Source organism: Crocuta crocuta, unplaced genomic scaffold, assembly GCF_008692635.1.
Source record: "Crocuta crocuta isolate KB4526 unplaced genomic scaffold, BGI_CrCroc_1.0 scaffold95, whole genome shotgun sequence".
NCBI classification, from domain to species: Eukaryota; Metazoa; Chordata; class Mammalia; order Carnivora; family Hyaenidae; genus Crocuta; species Crocuta crocuta.
This window is the reverse complement of record NW_027530971.1, coordinates 13719207-13740974: the sequence shown is the minus strand read 5'-3', so window position 1 is coordinate 13740974 and position 21768 is coordinate 13719207. Positions and strand designations below refer to the sequence as shown.

The following is a 21768-nucleotide window of genomic DNA, read 5'->3' as shown; positions in this document are numbered from 1 at the left end:
CCCCCCCGCCCCCGCCCTCTGTCCTTCCCACTTTGTGACATCTCCATTTATTGTCCTGTTACCTACAGTCTTCTATAATCCTAAGAGAGTCTTCCTGATTGAGAAAAAGACCCAGAACTCAACAATAGTCAACAACCAATTCCATGTGGGTCTGGGCTGGTTTGGGATTTATTTTGTTTTTCAGAAACTGTAACATCTATAGATTCCTTAGGCACTCACCATACATTTTATAGCTGTAAATCTGTCCAGTTATCATACTGTTTCCTCCAAAGGACTTCTAATTATACTCAAAATGGGAAATTTTCCTCCTTTCTTCCACGAAAGCATCTACATTTCTAAAGAAGCAAATGTGGAGTGACTACCCATTCTAAGCCCTCATGTTCAAGATTTAGTTTGTGCTTGCTTTGTTTTGTTTTGGCTTTGCATACTGTTTCACTTTGTGGAAGAGGAGAAAATGGGCAGGTTGTAGGTGTCTGGTATTTGTAAGGTTATACTGGATTGTCTGAGGGCTCACGAGAACTGTGTTTAATGCAAAGGGAATGGCTGCTTCTTTATGTTAACCTAACTTTTAGCATTTTTCACAAAACCCAGCTGACTGTGGACAGATGCAGACAGAACTGGATCTGACAATCTCTGCAGATACTAGAAAAGAAACAGCATGTAAGCCAGACATTGCCTATGGTAAGTTCAAAGGTTCAATATCGAGTTCCATGAAACATGAGATGTTATGAATATGTGATCAGTTAGAAAGTTCAGCAACTTTTCACAGTGATTATTTGAATGCTGTATTCCATGTGCTCCCTTAAAGGAAAATGCCATCAATTTTCAGCATTAACATGCAAAAATTATTTGTCCTTCAGCAAAGAAATGTAACTTTTGTTTAAAATGATAGGAGGGATGTACACACTCAGCCAAGATATTTTACTCCAATGGATCACACTGAATTAAACATATCAAATTAAACTGAACTAAAATATAGTTAAAGAAAACTTTTGAGAAATCACAAAGGTATAAGATTTCACTAGTGTACTCTTCTAGCCAATAGAGGAGAGGCAGAGACAAAGGTGCTTTGGGGACTTAGAGTTTTTTCAAACTCCCTTCATAGACAAGGTAGAAATATCAGTACTAAGTCATTTTAAATATATGCAGAATTGCAATCTTTCACTTCAAAAGGAGCCTCTTCTTCTGGTTATCCAGAGCACAAAGCTAAGTAAGATGCCCACGTACGGCTATACTCCTGTTTCAAGCTCCTCAGAAAATTAGCTTCTTTGTTTTCTATCCATAGTTTCCAATGTTTATTATTTCTGATTTTTTTTAAAGAGTGAGAGAAAGAGAGCATTTCGTATGCCATCGCAAACCACGTGTGTGTGTGTGTGTGTGTGTGTGTGTGAAAGTAGGGTGTTATTTATAAATGAAAGATAAGTACAGTTAATTCAGCACTTTGTGTTTACCAACTGTTTTCATATATGGTTCCTCACTGGGGTCCTCTAAGACTTCTTTGAGGTAACAGAGAATTACCTATATTTTGCCAGTGAGGCTCAAGGAGATTCAGTAATTTGTTCAAATTTATGCAGGAAGTAATGGTCTCTAATGTTATTTCCGTTATATTCCACTGACCTCTCTTAGTGGAAATACAGCTCTCTCAGAATGAGTTGGATATGGTTTATAGTCTTTCTCTTTTTAGAATTCATTTTGATTTTTTTTTAAAAAAAGGCTAAAAAGCTGCCTAACTCAGCCAAGACCCACTACAGTTTTTAAAATACATTAAGACTTAAATACTATACTGTTTTAATGAATAAAAATTTCACCAAATTATTTCTTCCCTCCATTTTAGATCTATTTTAACTATTAAATCTCAAAAACCTATTGTAACACATAGAATAAATGCAATCTGGACTTAGTTTATTATTCTCAAGAAAAGACTTATCTGGCTTTTTTGAAGAATATGGGTTGGTATTAGAATAATAAAATAGAAACAAAATAAAATAGTTCCCTCTCTCCACCTATGCCCAGAGCAGGCACGTTGCCCATACGGCACCATAGAGACATAAATCTGAAATTAGAGACATTTTAACATGTGTTTTAAGTTACTAATTCACTCAGCCTTTGGTTCTGGCACAGTGAGTTCATTCATCTAGCTAGCTAGTTAAGATCTCAAAACTGGGCAAACCTTTCAGATCATCCACTTCAACCCCATCAAAAGCAAAAACGAGATCTTTTCTTAGGCCGCAGAGAAGGGGTAGGTCTCTTCAAGCTGCCCATTCATTCCAAAACAGATCAAATACCATGGATAAAAGGTAATTCCTGAAGGAAGAGAAGAAACCAGGATAGGGGATGTCTCATGTCAGACAGCTGTCAATCTGAGCAAAGATGAGTCAGAAAATGGAATCCTGTCAAAATCCAAAGATCAAAGCCAGTGGAGGTAGCCAAGGAATCAAGGCAAGGGGAGAGGAGGCCCACAGGACAGGCCCAAACGGTAGCTAACCCCTCTGTGGGCCTACGGAGAAGCAAGGATCTCCTCCACGTTCCTCATGCTCGCGACTCCACTAAACTTAAAGGACCAGAATCTGAGCCTTCCATCTAACAAAGGCATATTTTTGTCTGTTTAGTGTGCTTCTGTCTTTTAATTTAATGTTGCTCTTATCCCGAACATCCTGTTCTGTAGCAGTGGCGAGGGCAAATTGTCCTAAGTAGCGTGGAATCATGAGTCATGATCAGTACAATCAGACTGAGAGCATCTAGAAAGGCCTTCTGGAGGAAATGAGATTCACCTCAGGGTGCCTGTAAAAGCTTGCTCTGCTTCCTTTCTCATTTGTTTGACAAACACTGGCTTCTGCTGGACATGGAATTAGTGACATTAAGCATGAATTCTTGTGTTGTTTCTTCTACCAGCCTATAAAGTTCGTATCACATCCATCACCAAAGAAAATGTCTTTGTTAAGTATACTGCAACCCTCCTGGATATCTACAAAGCTGGTGAGCATTCATTCTTTCACTCCACCAACATTATATCATTCTAATAATAGGCCAGGCGTTACATTAGACACTGAGAAAACAACTTGAATAACACAGCCAGGGTTCTTGCCTTCATAAAGCTTCTATTCCATAATGTAAGGAGACACATGTTTTAAAGAGGAAATGAAAAAACAAGTTAAACAATTATCAATCATAACCAGCACTATATTTGAGATATGGAATTAGTGTGGAAAGTTCCTGTAGGGTGATAACAGACGGCATCGTTTAGGGGTGATATTAGGAGCTAGCCATTCTTAAAGGGACAGGGCAGAAAGAGAACCAAATATGCAAAGGCCCTGAGGCAGCAAGCACTCTGGCACCATCAGAGGACTGACAAATCCCAGTGGGTGATTGGGCTGTAATGAGGCAGGGAGACCCCACGTGAGATGAGGCTGATAAAAGGGAAAGGAGCAAGGCCATATAACAATTTATAAAGCATGGCAAGAAATTTGGATTTTATTCTAGGTGTCCAAAGGGAATCTAATTAAAAGTTTGAGGTAGACAAATAGCATGACCTGATTTATGATTTTAAAAGATTACTCTGACTTCTCAGAGGGAGAACACGAGTAGAAAGAGGGAAACCAATTAAGGACATCTGTGAAGAGCAGAGCCTTGGGCTAGAGAACCAGTGAGGATAAATGAGAGTTTTTATAATACAATAAAATGAACTCGTATGTAAAATAACATATAAAACATTTTAAAATATGTTCCCTTTTATTCTCTCATTAAACTAAGCTATAACTATTATAATACCGCTAGTCAAATTATATAAATTGCCACACAAATGACTCATTTAATCATTCTTTTTTTAATGTTTATTTATATTGAGAGAGTGAGAGTGCATGGGCATGAAGCTGAGGAGGGGCAGAGAGAGAGGGTGAGAGAGAATCCCAAGCAGACTCCGTGCTGTCAGCTCAGAACCCGATGTGGGGCTCGATCTCAGGACCGTGAAATCATGACCTGAGCCAAAATCAAGAGTTGGACACTTAACTGACTGAGTCACACAGGCATCCGCGTTAAATCATTCTAATAATTCCAAATAAGTTTTTTTTTAATTTTTAGAAATTGTCGGTTTTATTTTGCTTGACTCACTATAGAATTGCCCGTCTGAGCTTTGACTTGACAATGAGGAACCAATTGCATCTTTATTGCACTCACTGATAGTCTTTACATAACCTATAATCTCAGTAAGTAATTTCTCCTAATAGTGACGGTATTGTTCATGGTAACAAAGTCTCTCTCAGGTCAAGCTAAATTGGTAGTAATTACATTCAAAATGTTTCTAGTCCTTTGGATACTATCTGACATTTTTATTTTTCAATATATCTCTGTTATCAGCTAAATCATAAAAACAATTTGTTGAAATGTCATATTTAGTTTTCCCAGTTTTCTTAATTTTTATTCCCCTTCAACCCTGAGTTTTACAAATGTCATAGGCACAGTTTTAGACTGCATAATTTTTTTTAAAAAACTGAAAAGTTTGTCACATATTTTACTCTTGTCACTAAAACAAAAGTATTTTCATATTATTAGCTTTTCCCTTAATTTGATTTTATTTTGTTTTTTACCAAATTTATGATCATTCTTGATTTTATAACAGCTCTTGCTCTGCTTTTGTAGTTTCCTTTATTTTTTATATAGTTTCATTGTCTTCTAATCTGTGAGCTTATCAAAGCTGAAATATCTTTTCTTGAACAGCTAAAGTTGCTAGACTATCACAAGCAAATCACCAAAAAGTATATCTATCCACTTCCTAAATATTTGCTCCTATAACACAATTACCTATTGAAGCAAATCTATCAAACTTACAATTTCCAGGCTGCCTTCATGATTCTAGCACTACCAGCTGCCCATCAAAATCCCAATATATTTCTAATTTTGATTATTGCAATTTTTTCATTATTGCAATTTTTAAAGCTTTACTATTATTACTTACTCCTGTCTAGTGGGTATTAAGTATGTGGTAGTAAACACTAAATTTATGAAGACAATATTTAAAGCAGTCTTTTGCTTGGTCTGTATCTTTTAATTGTCTAGAGACAGCTGATATCTACTTGATAGGTAATTCAGTTAATACCAGATTGAACAGCTAGGAATTTCAGAATTTTTTGCTGAAGCCCAGACTCCTCTTTGGCACTACATCTGTACCAGTAAGGTGCTCACGTGGCTATTCCTCACTGACTCCTTTTCTCTCAAACAGTTTGATATGTTGATCAGTTGTTCCCTCCAGTACCTTGATACCAGAAAACCCATTAGTGATTGATCTTCAAAGTCTGCAGTTTTTTAATTTTACATTTACTTTAAACACTTTTGATGTTAAGTACTTGATTTTCTCAATAATGATTGAAATTTAAGGGGCACCTGGGTGGCTCAGTCAGTTAAGCATCTGACTCTTGATTCCAGCTCAGGTCATGATTTCAGGGTTCATGGGATCAAGCCCCATATCGGGCTCTGTGCTGACAGCGCAGAACCTGCTTTGGATTCTCCCTCTCTCTGCCCTTCCCCCACTGTCGTGTGCTCGTGCTCTCTCTCTCTCAAAATAGATAATAGATAAACAAATAAATAACATTTTAAGAAAGAGTTTACTAAAAAATGATTGAAATTTAATTTTATTACCTTATTTAGATTTTCCAAAAAGCTGTGTTCTCATTTCAGTAGATATAAATTTTGCAATAAGTAGGACCATAAATCTGAATTGCAACTATATGTTTATATTGATTTTTTTTCTCTTTTGAAATTCTATCCAGTGTTTTGAGTATGAAAATGCCTAATCATTGTTAGCCATAGACTAGAGTTGGATTCTAGCAATACTTTCCAAATCTTAATTTGCTGGACCAATACTCTGATAAAATGTTTTTCTGGTTTTTATTGTTCCAAATGTTTCACTGTATGAAATTGACATGATGTCATTCATTCTATGTTTTTCTCATTGATGATCGCAAGTTTTCTTTATTTGAACCATGATTGTCATTCTGACAAAACAGGTGTTTAGCACTTCGATCGTTTCGCAGCCCAACTTTGAGCACCATTTGCATCCAGCTTTCACATTATGAGCAATAATAAGCCATTCCTATTTTAACTGAAATAATCAAGTGCTTTTCATTCCAGAAATACAAGTTATTTGTTTTATTTTGCACCAATTCTTGCACCGTATCAAAAGACATTCCAGACCATTCTGAATTTTATGCAGTATCAGATGATTCCCAAGCTGTAGCTCTTTTAAATTTTTTTTAATTTTTTTTTTTATTTTTGAGAGACAGAGAGCAATCAGAGAGATGAAGGAGACAGAATCTGAAGAAGCTCCAGGCTCCAAGCTGTCAGCACAGAGCCTGACGAGATCATGACCTGAGCCAAAGCCGGGCACTTCACTGAGCCACCCAGGTGCCCCCTAAGCTGTAGTTCTTTTTAATATCAAGTCTTTCTGTTCTCCTGTCCATTCAGAAGATTCATATTTATGACATTTAAAAGGAAATGTTAAGACATTTTTGCATAATTAATTATCTCTTCTTTCTGGGTGTTTATTTTTTAATATATATGAATTTTAAATGTCTATAAATATCAAAACACCACATTTACCACTTATCCAAAATTGCTGCACACTCACAATAAGCCAAACTAAAACCTAAACAATTTAAAACAAAAAGCAACTGTACAGTTCAAGGATAATGACAAATTGGTGTTTCCCCTAAAACACAGGGTGCTTGGAGTGAAGATATAAATGGGAAAAAAAAAATCAGTGATTGTTGAAGCCGAGGTTAATTAACTATTCCATCTTTCTGAATATGCTTGAAATTTTCCATAACCAAAGACTTTTAAAAATAATGATAAGGCCATGACAGGGGCTGAGTTGGTAAATGGTGCTGGGAATATTGATTAGATATTGCCGCCCAGAGAAGTCGTGTCTTAATGGTCATCAGGAGAGCTGATGTGTGCCCACTAGTTAAATAATACTAATTAAAGTTTACCATTGATGTAGTTACTATTATGGACAGGTTCCGAAGGTTTTCAGGATTTAATACTTAGGATAGCTCTGTCAGAGTTTAATAACTGATCATCAGTCCTGAATCTATCTCAATGAATCAGACCCAGTCCCTGCCTCAGGAAGCTTCCAGCCTAGCTGAAGACACATGTGGGGTGAAACACTGTGATAGAAGTTCAAGTATAATGGGCATAAGGGAGAGACAGAGAGTTATTTATGAGAAAGAACATCTAGGAGTGTTTACTGGATACCTTCAGAATTGATGATGAGTTTAACGATGGATAGAAATTCAACAGGACAACATGGGGAGAAATGCATTCCAGGTAGGGGAGACAGCTTCTTGCCCACCTCGAAGTTCTTTGGGAATCCCAAAGTTATCCTCCTTCAAATTTTCCAAGTCTTTCACACATCTTGCACCCTTCTACAAAGTTGTCCATTGCCAGCTACACAAATACTTTTTTATTTTGCTATATAACATCTGGGGATTAATATTGTTCAACTATAGAGACATTCCTTTAATTCCTGGTTCTACAGGAGTAATAATAACGACTATTTACATAGCACTTGTGTTCTAAGCACTTTTCATATGTTAACCCATTTAGTCTCACATCAGTTTCACAAGGTGGGTTATATCATCATTCCCATTTTTCAGATGAGGGAGCTGAGCCTCATCTGTCCATGTTCACACAGCCAGCAAGTAGCAGAGCTGAGGCTTGACCCAGAGAGCCTGATTCCAGATTCCGAAGTCTTAACCATATAGACATTGTCCCTTTCCAATAGCCACTCAGTATAAACATATACTCTTCAGTAAATAGCCATGAGGAACTGAAATTGTTGAGAGAGTTTATGATCGTGACATTGTAACGTGAATGTAATAACCTCACATGTGTGCCTCTTAGGCGAAGCTGTTGTCCAGAAAGACTCTGAAATCACCTTCATTAAAAAGGCAACGTGTGCTAACGCTGACCTGGAACAAGGAAGACAATATTTGATTATGGGTAAAGAAGCCCTCCAGATAAAATACAACTTCAGTTTCAAGTAAGTCATTTTGGAGTCCCTCTGATCTTTCCTTCAAAACTAGGTGTAATTTACTCTTAATACACTACATGTTTCGCATGTGTCCTGCTGTTAACCAACAAACCATTAGGAGCATGAATAAAATAATCTGAATTTACCCTTGACCTTAGCCAAAAGGTCAAGAAGCAATGAAACAATGAGAATGGAAAACAAAGAACTATTTATAGCCATCAGGGCAGCTGAGAACTCACTGATGAATAAACCAACTGAGCACCTGGGTCTGTGGATGCCTCTGAAGGTGCCCCTCCGACCCTTCTCCGCCACATCTGCCCCCTCATGAGTTCTCAGACTATTCTGTTTGTAAAGAAGGAGATGTTTAAATATGCATCGTATGATCTCTTCTTAAAAAATAGATCTTGAAACAGATGCCGTTCCCGCCTCTAGTCATGGGGCCCCAAGGGGCTTCACGAGATTTGTGGGTTTGTCGCCCTTCCCAGGAGAGGCCGGCCCAGCAGAGTGGCTGACAGAGTGGCCTGAGCACACTGAGCGCCATCGAAATGGGCTCATCACTATTCATTTTCCTTTTTTGTCGGCAGGTACATCTACCCTTTGGATTCGTCCACCTGGATTGAATACTGGCCTACAAACACAATGTGTCCATCATGCCAGGCATTCTTGGCCAATTTAGATGAGTTTGCTGAAGACATCTTTCTAAATGGCTGTGAAAACCCCTGAAGAAGGTCAGCCATGTGACATTTTCGCTGTGGACTCCTGTTGTGCAAGTGTCTTCCTTTTCTTTTTTGTTTTTTTTTGTTTTTTAAACATTCACAGCTGGTCTTATTTGGAAAGCTCACTTTACTTAGAATTAGTGGCTCTTTGCTTTTAGTAGAGAACGATTTTAAGAGCTGTAACTTTCTGAAATAACACAGCCTTGGGGGGCATGGAGACAGACACCCATTCCAAGGTTATCGGACACCAGAAGCAATAAAAATTGGACCGCCTCCTAAACCCTACCGCTCAGGAATGTCTGCTGAGGACCAAAGAATAGCCCCCATTGAAATGTAGTATCTTACAATAACATGGCCTTTGCTTGAAAGAAAATACCAAGGAGCAGAGAGCTGGTCATTAAAGCCTGCCTTTGCTTTCGAAATGTGCGAAAAAGCGAAGAAGCCTGTTATTTTATGCGAGGCCACAGCTGTACCCACACAGACGGGCAAGCTGAGAGGCGGAGACCTGAGAAGGCCCAACCTCAGAGCCCTCAGCAAACTGAGAAGGTGGGAGCATCCACCCCTGAGCCTCCTCTACCCCGCCCCCTGGGGGTCCGACAACCCCCTCTGCTCCCTCCCAGCACCTGTTGGTTTCCCCCAGGGACTCGCCCTTGCCAAGAATCGCCCTAGGTGGCAGCAGCCTGGTGAAGAGAAGCCGAGTGGTGAGAAGGAGACCTTCGTGCTGGCCCCTAACCAGGCCTCGGAGCCGTGTTTGAGCTTTGCTAAAAGAGGGTCTATAACAGGATGTTCATTTCTTTCTTTTTTTTTTTTTTAATGTTTATTTATTTTTGAGAGAGAGAGATAGACAGAGCACAAGCAGGGGAGGGGCAGAGAGAGAGGGAGTCACAGAATCCGAAGCAGGCTCCAGGCTCTAAGCTGTCTGCGCAGAGCCCGACGCGGGGCTCGAACCCACAAACCATGAGATCAGGACCTGAACCGAAGTTGGACGCTTAACCAACTGAGCCAACCCGGGTGCCCCTAACTGACCTTCTGTAGCACTTTAGATCTTAGGAAAGAATTTTCCCCATAGAGTCCCATTTAATGTCTCAAGAATCTCACAAGGTACAGGGGTTATTATCCCCAGTTTATGGAGGAGGACACAGAAGCTCAGAAAAGTGAAGCAATTTTCCCGGCCTGGTAAGGGGCCGTGCCGGAGACCAAACCCCAAGGCTTTCCCTCTGTCCAGACCCATCCCTCTTCCACATCATGACCATCCCATGCTTACCAGGTTTAATTTATAAGACCAAGGTAGGACGCCATTGGAGTTTTCTTAGGTATAGTTTAACCGGCTCCATTGGAATCCCACAAGGAAACATAAACTCTGGATGTAGCAGTAACAGTGACTGTAATGCGTTCCCCGTTTATAAAATCTGCATTTTACCAGTTAGGCGAAACCACACGAGGCTTGCAGTACGCCTTGTAAGTAATACTAAGATTTTCCACTTCCAGGAGCTGAGAATTTATTTTTATTAATGTCAAGGCTCACACTGTGGGCACTCCCTTGGCAAAAACAACCAGTGTGTCCAATGAGCCCCGTCTCTCTGCCAGCAAGGGGTAAGCCCCCCCACCCCCCGCTCCAGAGTTGACCCGAAGCGTCTCCTGTCCTCTTCTTGCCGAATGCAGTATGGAGGAGTGAACCATTGCAGGGCTGGGACCCACCAGCCCACGACGCCTCAGCGCTTTCAAACATCAACTCAGAACTCTGTGAGTTAGCCCGTTCGCCCGGCACCGTTTAGAAATCCACCAGCTCCTCTTCACCTCACGCCTGTGTGTTTAAACATACTTCTCTACTGAGGCTCTCACAACCCTCCAAACAGGCTGGGTAGCTACTCCGCCCCGCATGTCTCTCCTAAGGCGCTGGCAGCTATTTCTGTAATCAGGTATACTATTTATTCAGCGTGCAGCTGCCTAGCTCCACTGTAAGCCCTGTGTGGGCCAGTCTGGATCTGTTCTGCTCACACTGTCCCCGGTGCCTGGAGCAACGCGGGACGCGCTACAGGGACTCCTTAAGTGTCTGCAGACTCCCGCTGAGTGTGGGGCATCAGGCAGCCCAGGGTCCAGTCTTGGCTTTGCCCCTGCAGGGACTTGGGACAAGCCTCTTCCTCTCTTTGGTGGTCTGTAAACAAGGGAGTGGAACACTCAGTCGCCTTTCTATGGCTGGAAGAAGGTACCTGATAATCCTATGTTGTGAAACAGAAAACAAAACCACAAGGCATGTAAGCATGGCATGTGTCTCTTTCTATAAGTACGAAGGGAGCCCAGAGGAGGGAGTGAGTGTGTGAGCTGGGGGGCTTTCCAAGGACCTCCGAAAGGAGGCTGGGCAGACCTGGGTAGGGAGAGGGAGGCAGAAGGATCTTTCCGGTTGAAGGGAAAAGCATAAGGCAGGTTTCCACTGGAGGCAGGAAAAAGATTTAGATGATGCTACAAAAGAATGCTGTTCATTTTAGTAGCTAGATGTTTATTTTTGTTTAATTTTTATGTTAATTCCAGTTCGTTAGCATACAGGCTTATGTTAGTCTCAGATAATAATAGTGATTGAACTCTATGTTTGTGTTAACATATATTAGAAAAAATACAACTAGCACCTCAAAGCCATGATACACAATTTTCTTCAAAAATAAATGTATTTGTCAAAAAGTCAGTCTATTTAAGGAAAAGCTTCAAGTAAACAGAAGTATAAGTTGTTCTTAGGGAGAAAATCATGAGGTTTGCATGTACAAGACTGACGTTTAGGCAACTCTGTCTTAAGAAAATATGTGGAACTGACTGTGCACCCCAGCTTGAGGCAGGCAGCCTCGCTCTGTATTTCTCAGCGAGGGATCCTGAGCCAAAGTCATGTCCAGTCTTACGTTCCAGCCCTGATGATGCTAATTTATTCAGCAACATCCAACAAACATGCCCTGATTAGTAATTGTAGGCCAAGCCCAACTCTAGGTGCTTGGTACCGGGATCGCCACCCTTATGGAAGTTTGATCCTGGCTGGAGAGACACACCATGAACAGTAAAGACATAATTGGGCACCTGGCCCTGACTGTTTGAAGGGGAAAAGAAAAGGAGAGCAGAGTAAGGGAGCCAGGGAGTAGCTGAGGGAGGGGCTGCAGTTTTAAGTAGAGCAGTCTGGTCAGAGTGGGCTTCAAAGTGAGACCTGAGCGGAGGCTTGGAGGTGGCCAGAGAGGGAGCCATGCGGCCACCTAGGGGAAGAGTATTCCAGGCAGAGGGAGCCCTGAGTACCCAGACCCAAAGCAGGATCAGGCCTGGTGTCTTACAGAGCAGCAAGGAGGCTGGTATAACAGATGGAGAGTGAGCCACGGGGGAGGTGGGTGGAGATGAGGCCAGACAAAGCACAGACACCAAATCAGGCCAGTCAAGGAAGGGGCGTTCACTTTCCTCGGAGGGAAAGGGGAGCCACTGCAAGGCTTTGAGCAGAGGAGCGTGGCAGGAGCCACTGCAGCAAAACAGACAAGAGATGCCACCGAACAAGGCGGAGCTCGCTGACTCTGCGATGAAGGAGAGCACACACCATGGGAACCACGGAGCTTCTCAGAGAAGGATGTTAGATGGACTTACTACAGGATTCGGGCTTGCGGTGGATGATTTTAGGGAGAGTTTAAGGAAGCAGGGCTTTGCCCTGGATCGGACGCTGTCAGGAAGCAGCAGTAATCCCACGAGTATCCGAATTCTTATCTAAGTGGAAGGAAGAGAAGTAGCAACAGTCACATTACCCAAGAAAGTGGGAGATGTTTGGTCATTTTTGTGGTTTGGATAATGTTCTTATTTTCTGCTCAAACATGATAATGGAAAAGTTTGCACTTTTTTTTTTTCTCCATCTTGATCCATTTTGTCTGATGTTTACGTTCTGTGGCATCAGACACGGACACCAGGAGAGCCTAACTCTGAATATCTGGTCAAACCCTGTGGTCACCAAGCTCAGCTACCAGCCTAGCACCCAGCTGTCTTCTCTTGCATAGACTCCTTTTCCTAGAAAATGCACATTCACAAACAGTGCCCAGATCTGTACCCGATTCCAGGAGCCCCCGTGACAGTCCACGCGCGGGCCCGATGCCTGCCTCAGGAGCCGGGATTTTGGCTGCTCGATGGGAGAGGCCCTCAGAGACACAAGGCAGCTCTGTGTCACGTTTGTGTAGGTTTCTCTGCTCCTGAAAACAAACTGATTCTGCACGCTTGGTGTCATGTGAGAAACGAGTCACCAGGGATGTGATTTTTAACTCTGATTGGGAGATTGAAATATGCCTTTATGGTTCTGAATCCGAAAGGAATTGAGGAGGAAGGAAGGAAAGAATGAAGGAGAGAGAGTGGAGAAGAGCAGGAGGGGGAAGGGAAGGAGGGAGGGAAAGGTTTAAGACAAGATGAGAACTCCATTTCTAAGAACCTTCTGGATTCTTCTCAGCTGGCAGTGTCCCCGCCCTGACAGACATGTTGGCAGAAGTAGATCTATTCCTTGGAACACAGTGTCCACCCCTTCACTGTTTCCATCATTATAATCAGATATGTGTGCATTACACACACAGAGACTCACGAATTATATGATCCTGAAATGTCCAAGCCAGGAAGGACCTAGAGTGCATCTCATCCAACTCCTTCATTTTCACCTGGGAAAACAGACCCAGAGGAGCAGCCTCCTGGGGGTCAGAACACTGTCAAGTGGAAGGGCTGGGACACCAGCCCAAGGCATCTGACTCTTAGCCCAGCGTTCTTTCCACCACGCAAATGAGAGGCGGTTACAGAGAAATCGCTTTTGGCTCCTTCCAAAGAATCATTTTCCTCCAGCCAGAGCCATTCAAAGACAGAGCAGGCTCTTGGGTTAGTGCCCCATCACTAACCCCTTCCAGGACTGTTACAGGAACCATTCAGTGTGGGAGGTTTGCCCCGATGATGTCCAACATGCCTTCAACTCAGAGAGGTCATTAGGAGAAACAAAAGCATCTGCTTTACTTCCTTAAGCCCCATTTTCACATTTGAAAAATGGGAATACTAATAATTCCCCCCCCCCCCNGTCCCCCCCCCCCCCCGCCTTGGGAGGATTTCTGCCTCCCAATGGGAGAATACAGATCACGCACAGAAAGTGATGCACACAGAGCCTGGCATGACGAATGTAACTTGTGTGGCTAAGAACACATCCCTGGCACACCGTGGATGCCGACATTAACACATTTCTTGCCTGGCACCACACTGATTGCATTTCGTGGAGCACCTACCGACATAATTGTCGCCATTCCTACTTTTAGGAAGCAAACAGCGGAGGGTCTGGGAGCCTAATCTGCCCTAGATCACACACCTTCACAAGTGACCAGGCAGCTCTTGGGCCTGGGGGCCCAGGCTCCTAGCCACCGAGCTGGACGGCCTTCTCACACACTGGAAGGAGTGGAACCTTGGCCCAGCCTCTGCCTCCCCGGGCTTCAGCACCCGTCATCCAACGCGTGTGTTCTGTTGGATGCTCCCAAAGCTGTCCCCTACCCCCAACCCCACCCCACACTGGGACACAGGTAGGGCAGAGTGTGGCCGATGAGGGCTCTGGGTACAGGGTACGGGCAGAAGGAACGCTGGGGTTGGTGTGCAAAATCGAAGTAAGACCGCACCAGAGATGAACTCTGCCAAATGTGTCCTGAAATCATTTCCCACGTGGATACAATACAACCTGAAGAACTCTGAATTGACAGGTTCCCCCTCCTGCCCTCGAAAGGACTCTAATTTGACAGTAGGGTTGAGGTTTCCTCCCTTGTGAACCTCCTACACAGAATCATAACATATGAAAGTTTAAAGATCCCCCTGAGATCATCTGTTCAACCTCTCCCCGTTTCACAGATGAGGAAACAGACCAAGAAGGGGCAGGGACTCTTCAAGGCTCCCGCAGGGGAGTCAGGGCCACAACCTGAGTGCCAGGTTCCTCTTCCTTCCTGTTAGCGCCTAACCGGCCAGCAGAGGCCAGAGCCCCCGGTGGGGTCCAGGGCTAACATTTTCAGCAGATGAGATGGGAGAAGTCAGAACTATCTTAGAAAGAGGGTGTTCTATTTTGGCTGGAGTTGGGGTTGTCGGGTGTGTGTGTGTGTGTGTGTGTGTGTGTGTGTGTGTGTGTGTGTGTGTGTATGTGACAGAGACAGGACCTGTTACTAAGGGGAAGTAACTATGGTGAAGAAGTAAGAACTGCCGTTGTTTGTGACCTCGAGAACGTTCCTGAACATCAGCAAGCCTCTCAGTTTGTTTGCTTCTCTGGGAAGATAGACTGGCATGATCAGCCTCAGGGGGGTTTCAAGGATGAGAAATAGAACCTCAATGCCAGCCCAGGGAACGCGGTCTGTGGTGGTCAATGGCTGTGGGGTTTCTATGCCTTGTAACTCTCTGTGCCTCAGTGCTCTCTTTTGGAAATGAGGTGAGCCTTTCTCCTGGCTCAACCCACAGGGTGGTTGCAGGATGAAATAAGATCAAACACATGAAAGAACTTAAAAGCTGTAGAATTGTGAACAAGTATGGAAATAGCATTAATCATCAAAAGCAACTTTGTGCTAAGATCCCACAGGCAGAGACTGCCTGATGGGATTTTAAGACTGGGAAGGGGTCTGCTGTCTTAAAAAGCCATCTCCCCCAGGGCCTCAAAGTTTTCCTATTTGGGCTTCATTGCTTTAAAAAAATTTTTTTTTAATGTGTATTTATTTTTGAGAGAGAGAGAGAGAGAGAGAGACAAGTGGGGGAGGGTCATAGAGAGAGAGGGAGACAGAACCTGAAGCAGGCTCTAGGGTCTGAGCTGTGAGCCTGGAGCTCGACACGGGGCTCAAACTCAAGAACCGCACGAGATCGAGACCTGAGCTGAAGTTAAGACACTTAACTGACTGAGCCACCCAGGCGCCCCGGGCTTCATTCCCATCACCTGGTAGAAATGCAGATTCTCAGGCCTTACCTCAGACCTACTGAACAGAAACTCCGAGTGGAGCCTAGAAATCTGTATTTTAAGATCTCGAGGAAAAGCACAGGCACATGAAAGTTTAAGAGGAACTGTTTTGGAGCTCGTGGAAATGCAGACTCTGATTCTGTAGGTCTGGAATGGCCCTGAGATTTGGCATCTCCCAGATGGTGCCCATGGTGCTGGTTCTCAGACACAGCAAGGTTCCAGAAGTGTCCCATAAATTCAGCATTTTTGCATGAACAGAAGCAACCTCTTAGTAGCCAACACTTTAGTTAACAGTAATTATGCACGGGCCTTTCAGGAATGGGTTGCAGGAAAGGCTGAGGGATTCTGGGAGCCAGAGAAACATAGGGCGGCAATGAGAAAGAGGTCTTAAGAAAAAAAGAGAAGGAAGGAGGTCACTAAGGAAAGCGTAGGCTGCCCTTGCAGGGCTGATCAGAGCATCCATTAAATCCACTCAGTCACTAAGTGCTGTCCATATGTTAGGCACTGTCTGTGCTTTTTTACACTCATCAACTCACTTAACCCACTAGAAACCCAACGAGGCCAGTACTTTCATTATTACCATTTTACAGAGGGGTAAACTGAGGAACAGAGAAGTTAAGTCATTTGCCCAGGATCACTCAGCTCGTAGGTGTTGGAGCCCAGATTTAGAACTCAGACAGCCTAACCCACTAGCACTACACTATTCTGCCTCAAATATAGTCTCTGCCATCAGGAAGGTTACAGTTGTCCCATGAGGAGCAAGGGCAAAGGACGAATAATCAACACTTCGATGACGCCGATACTGTGCCAGGCCCTATTCTGAGCGCCTTACGTGTATCTGCTATTTTAGCTCTTGCAGCAGTTTGAGGAGACAGGTCAAGGCACTGCTGCGTGGGCCCGGCTGTGTGCAGAACTGTGCAAGGCAGGCGCTCAGATGCCTAAAGTTCCAGACTCCATGTTCTAAGCAGAAAAGCTCCAATCCAGAAATAACCTTTGCAAAGGGGCCTCCAGTATACCGGGTGCAAGCCCCACTGTGTGTCCTCAGCTTCCACACCCTCTCTGCTTCCCGACCTGGACTCCAGAACTAGGCCCCACTGCGCCAAGGAGCAGGTGTACCATCCAGCTCTTCCGCTCAGTCTGGCTCCTCCAGCTGCACCCAAGTTCGTGTAGCAGATGAGGCCCCCTGTGTGCGCAGCTGCAGGCGGGCCTCCCTCCCAACCAGCACCGGAACGAAGGGCCTGCTGGATGGTTGATCTCTGCTGCCGCCGAGGACTGGCCCATGAGCCACAGCAGCCCTCCCCTGCCATCCCTGCTGTGGCCCAAGCCCCCCCCCCCGCCCTCCCACACACACCAGACACCGCTGCCTTGGCACTTGGGACTCTAAACGCTGCCTAACAAATGAAAACTGACCTTACATCTCTGCAAACCACTTTTGGCAGTACATTACAAGAGCCAAACTATGTTTCTATTCCTTGATCCAGGAATCCTCCCCTCTTGGATTATTTATGATAAAATAAATTTCCAAAAGTGGGTAGGGAGAGGGGGAGTTCATACACAAAGATCCCCTGTGCAGGATTAATTATTCATCGGGTAAATATTTGTTGAGTTCCTCCTGTGTGCCAGACACAGTTCTAGATGGTGGAACCGTCAACAAGGTCCCTGCTCTCCTAGGAAGGACATTTTAACTTTAATTTGGAAAAAAAGACAATAAATACCTACATAAATGAGAAAAACAATCCACTTACAAAATTCTCTGCAGAGAATTAAAATAAAGGTCTGTGGTAGAGAATAACTCAGCAGCTGCTCTTGATTAGGTGGTCAGGGAAGGCCTCTTAAATGTCACTAAATAAGATGATCTTTAAGCTGAGATTCTCAGGACAAGAAGGGGCACCCATACGAAGGTCAGGAAGAGAATATTCCAGAAAAGGAGGCCAGTGGTCCAAGGAACTGCAAGAAAGCTGATCATTAAAGCGAGTGATCCAAAATGAGTTTGGAGGAGGGGGGAGGGCCAGATCAATAGGATTTTGTAAGCACGGGTGAGGTGTTTGAACTTTATTCAGTAGATAATAAATACTAAGCCAAGGGTATGAGACAGACTCTAGAAGAGAAAGGGGCAAAGAGACCAGTTAGGAGCTCTTGCAGCTATTCCAGTAAAAAAGGATAGTAGCTTGAACTGGCAGGGTGGAAATGGAGAAGAAGAGAAATGGCTGGATTGGGGATATTTTTGGAAGAAGGGATATAAAGGTTCATAGAAGGAATTGGGATGGGGTGATGAAGGCAGAGAAATCAAGGATTACTCATGGATTCTTGACTTGAGCTACTACAGGTACCAATTATACCATTGGGGAAGACAGGAGAAGATGAAAATTTGGGAAATGAGAAGGGAAGACATTAAGGGTTGAACTGTGTCCCCCTCAAAAAGATATGTTGAGGGGTGCCTGGGTGGCTCATTAGGCTGAGCGTCCTACTTCAGCTTAGGTCATGGTCTCATGATTCGTGAGTTCAAGCTCCACATCAGGCTCTCTGCTGTCAGTGCAGAGCCCGCTTCGGATCCTCTGTTCCCCCCTCTCTCTGCTCTTCCCCTGCTCTCTCTTTCTCTCAAAAATAAATAAACATTTAAAAAAAGATATATTGAAACCCTAACCCCCAGCACCACAGAATGTAAATTTATTTGGAAATTGGGTTATTGCAGATATAATTAGTCAGGGTAAGATTAGGTCAGGCATCCAATATGTCAGGTATCCTTATAAGAAGAGAGAAATTCAGGGGCACCTGGGTGGCTCAGTCGGTTAAGTGTCCGGCTTCGGCTCAGGTCATGATCTCATGGTTCATGGGTTCGAGCCCCACATCGGGCTCTGTGCTGACAGCTAACTCGGAGCCTGGAGCTGTTTCAGATTCTGTGTCTCCCTCTCTCTCTGACTCTCCCCTGCTCATGCTCTCGCTCTCTCTCTCTTTCTCTCTCTCTCTCTCTCTCTCACATACACACACATACACACACACACACACACACAAATAAATAAAACATTTTTTAAAAATTAAAGAAAAAAAAGAAGAGAGAAATTTAGAGACAGAGACACACAGAATGGAGAAGAGTATGTAGGGACCCTGACACTTGAGGAGAGCCAGCCACGTGAGGAGGGAGGCAGAGATTGGAGTGAGGCATCTATAAGTCAAGGGATGCCAAGAACTGACAGCTTGTCACCAGTATACAGGAAGAGTCATTGCCAAGATCCCCTCAGAGAGCCCTTGGGAGGAATTAATCCTGCCAAGACCTTGATTTCAGACTTCCCATCTCCGGAATTGCGGAAGAATACATTTCTGTTGTCTTATGTCATCCAGTTTGTGATACTTGGCTATGGCGGCCATAGGAAACTGAACAGAAGAGATTTAGGGTTTCTGTTTGTTATGTTCACACAGTAAGCCTTTTAGACACCCACATGGAGCTATGGAGTAGCCACGGGATATATACATCTAAGATTGTGGTCTATAAAGTCAGGCACCATCCTTTAGTGAAGTACTTTATATGATATAGATACATGACATACAAAGCAATGTCCTAGAAAGGGAGAAACGATCACACAAATGATGGTATATACATTCTATGAAATAGTATGCCGCCTCTGAAAGATAGTCATTCTAAAGACAAGGTAGGAACCTAGAAAATGCTTAAGATACTATTACACACACACAGCCCGGCGACTGCCATTATGTAACAACCATCCGTGTGCGGATGAGAAGCAAGTGTCAAATTGTCTGATTCAGAGTGCCCACCACACAAGCATGGTGGCAGCATCAAAGCCCAGTCTTGGTGAAACCTCCAGCAAGCCACCCTCTGTGAACACACCTGTGCTGGAACTCTCACCACACACCGAGCATCCCTTCGTCTCTATGCGGGGGCCTTGATGACCCGGGCTCCTCTCTGGCTTGCTCCTCTCTGTATCCTGAAACAGGAGACCTGGATCAGGACAGATTTAAACTGAGGTCTGTTACATTTTATAGTACACGAGAATCAGAATTTGATTGTCGTATAGGAATGTGCAACAAGGGGCACCTGGGCGGCTTAGTCGGTTAAGCGTCCGACTTCGGCTCCGGTCATGATCTCAGTTTGTGGGTTCGAGCCCCACGTCGGGCTCTGTGCTGCCAGCTCAGAGCCTGGAGCCTGTGTCAGATTCTGTGTTTCCCTCTCTCTCTGACCCTCCCCTGCTCACGCTGTCTCTCTCTTTCAGAAATAAAAACAATTAATAAAAAATTTTAAAAAAAGGAATGTGCAACAAAGGAAAATTGATACCAAGTCTGTTGCCCTTGGACATGAGGCTCCTTAAAATCTCCCTCAAGATAGGATCTGAAGCCTGAAGCACAGCTGAATGGTTAGTGCCGTTAAGTGACTTTATCTATGGCAAGCACAGGGACTTGATTGCTTTGGAGGAAGTGACAGAAGCAAACACCAAACACCGGTGAGTAGCAAAATATAACCAAGGAAGATGGCCTATTTTACAATACAGTGTATAATCGTAAATCAACTTAATCTCATTTCCCAACCCCCTGCAGGAGGGACGCCCTTTCTCTGCCCTTTCGTGAGAATTCAAGCATCCTCCAACCTGTCTGACCGCTCACTCCCAGGAAACGAGAAGTTTGGGGAGCACTTCAATCACCAAACAAACACTATTCATACGTGAGATGCTCAGTCACAAACAAAGGCAAAATCCCGAATTTGATTTAAAATTCCGCCTTTTCTTCCAACAGGGCTTGCTGCAGGTAGGACCCTATAGCTGGGGACGGGGGTGTGGACAGTTGATTCTTTTCCCCACTTTGCTAACTGTGACTCTGACTTCTCCAGGGCTAGAGGGGTGGGGAGTGGCGAGGTGAGGAGAGGCAGAAGAAAGGAGAGCAGGAGGGGCGCCCGGGTGGCGCAGTCGGTTGACCGTCCAACTCTTGGACAGCTCAGGTCATGATCTCATGGTTCGTGGGTTCAAGCCCTGCATCGGGCTCTGCGCTGACAGTGCAGAGCCTGCTTGGGATTCTCTCTCTCTGCTCCTCCTGTGTGCTCTCTATATATCAAAAATAAATAAATAAACATTAAAAAAAAAAAAAAGGAGGGTGGCTTAGTCATTTGGGCATCAGACTTTGGCTCAGGTCACAATCTCGTGGTTCATGGGTCAAGCCCCACATCAAGGCTCTGTGCTGACAGCTCAGAACCTGGNGAGCTCTTCCCTGACCAACACTATCGTAAGATGGCTTTAAAGCTGACTCTTGTGTGGACACATCCATAGACTTTTCAGACGCTTGTCCCGCAAGCTCTGAGGACCTCTCACCCTTCTGTGGGCATGGCACCACCTTGGATCCTGCTGTTCACTCCTTCTGTGACCCTAAAAATCCAGAGATAACTTCAGCTCGTGCCTCCATTAGACACACCTAAGAGGCCTTCACGTCAGTTCTTCCAATGCATGGCCCTCTTCTAGTCCCTGGGAACAGCATCCTTTGCACAAACCATCTCGGGGCATTCAGGGAGATCTGAGCAGTGCCACCTCCCCCTCTGTCTTGTTGCCCTATGATGACACCCATCTCCCATCCCTTAAACATTTTTTTTTTAATTTTTTAATTTATTTTTTTGAGACACACACACACACACACACACACACACACAGCCAAGCAGGAGAGGGGCAGAGAGAAAGAGACACAGAATCGAAAGCAGGCTCCAGGCTCTGAGCTGTCAGCACAGAGCCCGACGCAGGGCTCAAACTCACGAAATGTGAGATCATGACCTGAGCCACCCAGGCGCCCCTCTCATCCTTCAGATTCCTATGGTGGCTGTCAGAGGCCAGTCCACCTGTCTCTCCATCTCAAACTACCATAGACATATATTAAGCTCTCTGAGTAGACTCCATGGAACATCTCTCTCTCTCCCTCCCTCCCTCCCTCCCTCCTGCTCTCTCTCTCTCTCAGTATAATTAACATACAATATTATATTAGTTTCAGGTGTAAAGAAGCCCCTCCTTCTTGACTTGAGAAAGGGAGACACACAATAGCTCACTCCAACACAGTATTCAACTCTAATCTAAAGCCAGCCCCAAGGGTCTCGGGGCTTT

At 44.2% G+C, this 21768-nt stretch overlaps 1 protein-coding gene across 2 annotated transcripts in view; it reads left to right on the top strand.

Moving 5' to 3' along the window:
- C5 (complement C5) overlaps positions 1-9019 on the top strand; it is an 84266-nt gene extending 75247 nt beyond the window's left edge. For both annotated transcript variants that reach the window (XM_077769807.1, XM_077769808.1), the window contains exons 38-41: positions 592-681; positions 2893-2976; positions 7894-8032; positions 8608-9019. In XM_077769807.1, the coding sequence (XP_077625933.1) occupies positions 592-681; positions 2893-2976; positions 7894-8032; positions 8608-8746 (452 nt within the window). In that variant the 3' untranslated portion in view covers positions 8747-9019. The remainder of the gene's footprint in view (positions 1-591; positions 682-2892; positions 2977-7893; positions 8033-8607) is intronic.
- The last annotated feature ends 12749 nt before the right edge of the window (positions 9020-21768 follow it).